This window comes from Aplysia californica, unplaced genomic scaffold (genome assembly GCF_000002075.1).
Source record: "Aplysia californica isolate F4 #8 unplaced genomic scaffold, AplCal3.0 scaffold00010, whole genome shotgun sequence".
Lineage (NCBI taxonomy): Eukaryota > Metazoa > Mollusca > Gastropoda > Aplysiida > Aplysiidae > Aplysia > Aplysia californica.
Window position 1 is genome coordinate 1,444,177 of NW_004797280.1, and position 7,482 is coordinate 1,451,658.

The window sequence follows — 7,482 nt, forward strand, 5'->3', positions numbered from 1 at the left end:
GACAGACAGACAGACAGACAGACAGACAGACAGACAGACAGAGATGAGGTGGACGGAGAGGTTGGGAGGTAATGGAAGCCATGGATGTTTATATTCTCTTTTTTTCAGGGGGGGGGAGGGGGGATCCACATTGGTCTAATTTTACTGAAATTGTGTAATGACCGTATCTTATAGTAATGCCAAACTGAACATAAGCGAGTGCGTTCTTCTGGCTCGAGGAGTACACTGTATACTCAGTCCGTGATATAGATCTCACTTACTGAAAATAACTAAATTAAACACCTTCTTTTCAAGCATATTGAAGTTAACGTGGAAGGCTCATATTTTTATTCGAAAATGATTGTTAGACATAGATGTGATTATTCAAACATTTTAATTTTTATTCCTTTGAAAAAAAATTGAAATTGTTGCTTTGCGTTACTAATATTAGAACGCCAAAGCTGAGAAAACGAATGCTCCTATGTACAAATTAATAGGGAGCATATTTTTATTGCGTCAAAATACTGCCGATTCGGTTTGTTACGAGGTTTCTCATTTTTAATATTCTTATCCGATCCGATCATGAGCACCCGACTAGTGGAATAAATGTACAGACCACTTAACAAGGAAGCGGAAGCAATAAATGCCTCCAGTCGTTTCCTCGCCATTGTGGATTTACGGTAGGACCTGATGGTGATGCTTGATGATAGGTAAAGATGAAAGTTATGATGGGGCTCGGAATGTCTTATGAACAACCGTTACGAGGGCTTTGAGGGGATAGCGCCAAGCTATTATGCCAGCGGGTATGCAGTGTGCATTCGTCAATGCCTTTGGTGGGGAGTGGATGACTTTTCCCTGTGTGGAAGTCCAGGAGTGGTGCAATATGTGCACTCGTCTTGGAGCCATCTGTGGAGGTCCGGGGTTCGGGTATCACCATTTCCTGGTCTGAAGCTAGTAACGAATGTGTCCAAAGTGCGGAACATGGGGGGTGTAGGGAGGGAGAGGGATTACAATTATTGCTTTCGTTTCTCTTAGCAAAAAAAGGTATCTCAGCGGTGTGTCCGTACTAGAGTAAAAGCAGGTGTTGTCATCCTACTGTTTAAGTGTGCTTCTGTGCATTTGTTAGGGCTTTTTTATGTGTATTTATGAATTTGGTTTTTTTGTTGTTGTTGTTTGAGCTTTTGTTTAGTTATGTTTGTTTTGTTTGCTTGTTTGTTTGGGGGAAGGGTTGTTTGTTCTTTTTGTTTTCTTTTTGTCGGGGGAGGGGGGGGGCTCTTCTAATTGTTTGAAATTATTTTTGCTCATTGGTTGCTTTCTTTGGCTTCCTTTGGCCTTCAGTAGCCTATATTTTTTTGAAATGGAAAAACTCTTCTTTAGGCACAATTCAGTGACTGAAAAATATATGTTCTAAATAACGATAAATTTTGATTGTAGAATGCAGCACAATAAAGCGGTCATAGTGCTGAGTACTCCCATCCAGATCTCTTCAGCCCCTCGCCTGAGAGGATTTTCCAGTTACAAAAGAGGTACAGAAAAAAATTGGTTTTGATGTTGGACATTAACCTTGCACGATGAAGCCACATTCGCCATTATATATTCTACATCTCGTGCAAATGTGCAAGTAAATAGGCCATCATTGAGATATATAATACAAGTCGGGATCATAACGAAAATAATATTTTGGCGGAGACATGCATGGGGGAAAAACAGTATAGGAATCCAGTTGTAACAAAGTGGGGTGGGGTGGGGTCTTGACTGTCCCGACTAATCAAATGAGCGAAGGATCTTTGCTAGATCATCAATATTGCAAGAGCAGCATCAAGCCTTATGCAACGATAGCTTGATTAAAGGGAATTGGTCGACCCCGAGATGACCGCTCCACGACTCGCCTTGTCGCCTGACCGCATAATCGCATTGCACAATTAGCTATCCATTTATAAATATTTCACGACGACAGATCCGCAAAATCGTTTTATATCGTGACCCGACGTGGAGTAATCGAATTTGGTCTCCATCAGAAAGCCGTGCCGGCTCGAGCTATGATTGGTTCCCTTCTGGCCAGGTCGGCGCTGCGAGCTATGGCCAGACTCTATTACTCCTGCTATTTGCTGCTGCAAGAGCGTACCGGAATGCCTTATGAGCCAAAAATCGTATATTAAGAGAAATACTGTTCATACCCCCCCCCCCCTCTCTCTCTCTCTCTCTCTCTCTCTCTCTCTCTCTCTCTCTCTCTCTCTCTCTCTCTCTCTCTCTCTCTCTCTCTCTCTCTCTCTCTCTCTTCCTCCCTTCCTCCCCACCCCACCACTCTCTGAGAAACCTTTCTGTACAGTTGGGTTGTTTTTCCCTTATTGGACAGTTGGTTTGTCTCGAAAGAAAAACAAAACCTGATATGCTAAACTTACAAAAATGAAAATATGACTGGTCTAGGAACAAAAACAATTCAATTCAAGATCTCGCAGTACGTGACATACATATTATGGCCCTGTTTCTTCAGGATAAGGTGCACTTGACAAGCAAAGCTAAACAGCGCGTGAAAGATCTTGATTCGATTATAGGGATTTCGTCCTTTTTGTAATCCATCTGTCGTAAGCCTGCTTCCTCCACGGGAAAAGGGCCTCCCGTTGCAACACCTGTCTCTCACCAAGGCCATAAAATATAGTACGTTATATAGATGTTGAGTATCCTAGAGTCCTGAGACATCACAAAATCCGCATTCTTTATCTTGAGTGGGGAAGACCCGTTGCCTATTTCCAGAATTTGTATAATGTCCCCGCAACTAAGTTTATTGTATCCTGAATATCCCTTTTGGTGTTTATAGAAAGAAGAAAAACAAGTGCGTTTTTTTTTCTGGGGAAAATGTGGCAGACTTTACATAAAATAATGATTTTGGACAACTAGATTTACCTCTCGGAAAACATGCAGGTCATTGGGCCACCCGGAAAATAATGTTAATATCGTATGTGGGGAACAATTGGAGGAATTGAAACGTTTTTGCTGACAAAAAAGAAGTGATATGACCACAATGTATGCCTATTGCTCTTTATGTTGATTCAGCAATGAATGATGGGCAAACAGTTGAGTAGAAACGATATCTGAGGCAAGAGAGGCAATAAAAGCAAAATTCAAGGACGAGTATTGCTTCTCCTTTCAGCGTTCAAGTCCTTCAAGGCATCCGTGTAGACTGAAAACGTTATTGAGATAAAGTGCTCCGACCAGAGTAACACAGCTTCCCCATGAATTTCCTTGTTGCACCCCGTGGGAATTGGATTTCTTAAAATCGAATTTGGGCAATGAAATATGCACGCACAATCCGAGGCGAAGACAATAATATTGTGTTTCTTGATGAGATTACGTCCCTGCTTAGTCGCCGGTCCGTGCGTGCGATTTGTGTCATATCGAGGTGACGGAGCATTCTGAGACGGCGGCATTTTCCATCCGTGGGTCGGACATCGGACATTGTCCTTCAACGTCAGTTACTTCGCTGTATTGAGATTTTTCCAGAGCTCCCTGAGTTATATTTGTAGAAAGTATCATAGGTTTTAAGAAATTCCCATACCATTTTTGTTTTCTTTTTTTTGTTTGAAAGATTGTTTCTCATCTTTGCACTTTATGGATACAGACAAAAGTGCACAATCCGTTTCGACAATATCGATCTTCTATCTATCTGTCTATCTGTCTGTCTGTCTGTCTGTCTGTCTATCTGTCTGTCTGTCTGTCTGTCTGTCTGTCTGTCTGTCTGTCTGTCTGTCTGTCTGTCTGTCTGTTTGTCTGTATGTCTATCTATCTATCTATGTATCTATCTATCTATCTCTCTGTCTATCTATCTGTCTGTCTGCCTGCTGTCTGTCTGTCTGTCTGTTTTCTGTCTGCCTGTCTTTCTGTCTGTCTGTCTTACGACCGCCTAACTCGTCTACTTCCGGGCTGATCAGTAACAAAAATCGTTGAACAATGGGCCAATAAAATAATGACGCCGGTCGTAAGGAAGAGACAACTCACTGCGTGCGTAGAGTGAAGGCGGCGCTGGTGATGGAGGAGGGTAAGTTGAGTCCCTTGGTGATTTCCCTCCACAGTTTCTTGTTGATGACCTCCACCAAACCACCCTTGGACACTACCAGGCGGAACAACTCGTACAGGTCCAGGGTCTGCTTGGCCATGATAGGGATGCGGTTGACAGGGGTTCCTAGAAGAACAAGAGAGAAGAAATAAAAAGTGAGAAATTGTATAGGTTCCTTGCAACTGTAAAGCTCTTTAGGAGGCGGTATCTCCGAATTTAACATCCATCTCCTATATAACGGAGCCAAACTGAAAAAAAATTGTGTGAAGTGCCTTTCCAAGAGACAAAACGTCGGACCGAGCGAGCCTCGAAGCCCCAAACCCGCAATCTAACTAGTAAGTGTTCTTTAGATGACAAGGGTAAAAGTGAAATCAGTATAGATAGGCACAAATTATATAGTAAGTTAAGCTAACATGAATAAATATTTTAAACTTGTGTTATCTGAGAAAAACACATTAGCCCACGATTAGCCATGTAATACATAAAAGTTTAATTTTACCTTCATCAGCAGTTGTCAGTGGGCACATACTTTTTTCCCCCTTTAAAAAAAAAAAACAGCCAGAGAGAGCCATAGAAAGTATTAATTATATCTCTCTTTCTCACTGTATTTATCTATGTCTGTCTTGCTCTCACTCCCACCCATCCTGGACACAGCTCCGTCTCTCCCATTCATTCTCTTTCTCGTTCTCTCTCTTTTCTTTCTCTCTCTCTCTCTCTCTCTCTCTCTCTCTCTCTCTCTCTCTCTCTCTCTCTCTCTCGTCTGTACAAGACGTTCAATTTCCATTTAAAATATCTGGAGGCGTCAGAGACTCGTATTATAGACAACGCTAATTAACTTTATCGAGTGTTTGCAATATTGTGCTCGTAATACGGAGCGGCAAACACAATGTAGATCTAATTAGCATCAACTCTCAACAGGAAGCCAACGACTTGTTTATGAACAGTTTGGGGGTTGCAAGTAGCAAAACCAGCATAATCAGATAGCTGAGAATTTCAAAGCTAGAGCAAACGCCAAGGTTCCAAAACTGTCTGAAACTGAGAAATTTGGCGAGGAACTCAGAAGCCTATTGCTTTAATATTGCAGAACTGATTTTCTTTTTTTTTTTAAAGAAATTTATTTAAACTGACTGCTCCTGAAAGGCTTCAAAGTTAAAAGCAACTTCATGGCTTGAATCTGTCCAGAACTAAGCACTTTGGGCGAGTTCAAAAGTTTATAGTTTCCTTTCGGTAAAGCTGAAACTTTTGAAATATATTTGAGCTGATTATGTGGAATATGTTTATATCAACACGCTACAGGAGACACAAACAAAAATATCAGATATTTGTCTATAATTTCAATATAGCAAATTCAAAAAGTGTAAGGGTGTATAAGGCCTAGTATGTTTATGTCAACATGCTATCGGAGACATAAACAACAGGGTATATAGTTTCCACTGGCGCCTCTGTGTGCCACGAATGCCTCATTTGTTTTTACACCCCGAGTGAATTTCGTTCGAAAATGTGAACGTTTTCCTCGGCTATGTTTTTACATTGAATTATTATGATTATATCTTTACGGCGCTCTCATTTTCCGAGGGAGAATCTTCACTCCCTCCTTTCGAAAGACGCACTCAATTGCCTGACCTCTCGACCTTTTTCATTTCCCCGCTCACTGTTGTTTCCCAGTTCCTCGCGCTTTTACATCCTTGCAGAGGCGCTAAGTATATGAGCAGATGCGTTTTATAAAGTTTTTGCTCTGCTGTTTTTATATCCAGCTTTTTCGATTTCACTAAGGATTCACCTCCTTTTGCCCTTGGCTCTTTGAGGTTGTCCCCCTTTCATCCAATATTTTTCTTTCTCTCTTTTCTTCTCCCCTTTTCTACTCTCCCCGTTCGAGTTTGAGTTTCTCTCCTGCTCTCATGGTCGGCTCTAGTTCCCTTTCAACCCAATGCCATAGCTGTGGAGACGGGAAGAATTTGATGCGTCTCTGCTCTCCTCATTCAAGGGAATTAATCACTCTAATTGTTGGCCCCGATTTCACGCTATGTCTCTCGGTCTATCAACAACCAGGGCTGGCCAGGGGCAAGGGAAGCTACTCCACGCCGGAGCTCCAGGCTTTGGGCACGGCGGGAGCAGTGTAGGGGAACGTCTGGTACTATTGCTAGCCCCACTGACAGATCGCTACAATGTTCCCACTTCACAATCCCGCCCGTCCGGCCCTGCCGTTTAATTGTCAGTACTGAAAATGTATGTGGTCGTGCAGATTCAATCAAGGTCCGGTCTGTTTCGGTATAGCTTCCAGACTTTGAACTGGCTTTTCATTTGTCTTTTCTTCTCTTTCCTTCCCTTTACTTTTCCCTTCTCTACTCTGCTTTGTCCTCTGTAGATGAGCGTACCGCGAGCACAAACAAGAGCTTGCTGCTGTTAAATAGACTAGGAAAAGGAGGAACGGGGCATGTTGTAGGGTGGAAATCCCGCGTGGTAGATACGGGAATTAAAACACCAAAAGAGAGCATGCTTTTACAGTGGTGTATTTTCTCTTGTGTGAATGATCCTGTGATTGGTGTAAAGCGCTCAGAGCTGAAACTAGTATGGGATAGAGCGCTATATAAATGCAATCTATTATTATTATTATTATTATTATTATTATTATTATTATTATTATTCCTGGTTCGGATGCTTGGGCTGCCAAAGTTGATGCTGTTGTTGCTCCATTTCTTTCCTCCTCTCAATTGTTTCAGTTAATATCAGAACAGTTACTTTTGTAGTTATTGCCAATGCTATTTTTGAATACTATGCTACTTCTAGTATTGGGATCATCTTAGACGTTTTGACATTGACTGTCTATTGATACAATTGTCTTCTCACATAAGGTCCCAAGCCTAAAACACCAGTTCTTCATGCCGGGAAAATAACAAAGCAAAATATAACAAACTGCTTCCCAGTGTTTCTTTTCCTGGCGGCAGCAGCTGCTGGTATTCACAAATATACTTTTTCCTCTTGATATGTATAAATAGCAGCAGAGATGCACATTTACCTGAGGCGACAACAACTGCAACAACAAGGGAGACAATAAACTAAGCAGCTCGCAACATCACTCAGTCTACGCTTTCGCTCCGTCATGGCTCAGTTCAGCACAGAGTTAACCCTTTAAGCTTGCTTTTGATAAAGCAGAGTTTTAACCCTTTTGTGCTCTGTGTGTGTAAAATATATAAAAGTCTAGAAATTATTATTCTTGCTAAAGATATGACACGTATATAAGGCTCAGGATCTTAATCTGAAGTCAATTAATTGTGCAGGTTCCTTAAAATAGACAACACGTTCTCCCAGATTCTGCGCTTAACGTGGATACGCTTTATAATTCAAGAATGCCTTAATTTCTTAACTAAATTCTTTATGGGGCCTATTGGAGAACTTAAAACATCTTTATGTCTGCCTTTTGATTTCATATAATCTATCAATAATAATAA

The 7,482-nt window shown here is 41.4% G+C and overlaps 1 protein-coding gene across 1 annotated transcript in view; it reads right to left on the reverse strand.

Moving 5' to 3' along the window:
* The window catches only part of LOC101859612 (AT-rich interactive domain-containing protein 1A), a gene marked incomplete in the record, with an annotated part of 116,122 nt that overhangs the window by 17,499 nt on the left and 91,141 nt on the right, over positions 1 to 7,482 (reverse strand). Inside the window, 1 exon segment of the mRNA XM_035970046.1 lies at positions 3,976 to 4,223. Within this exon segment, the coding sequence (XP_035825939.1) occupies positions 3,976 to 4,223 (248 nt within the window).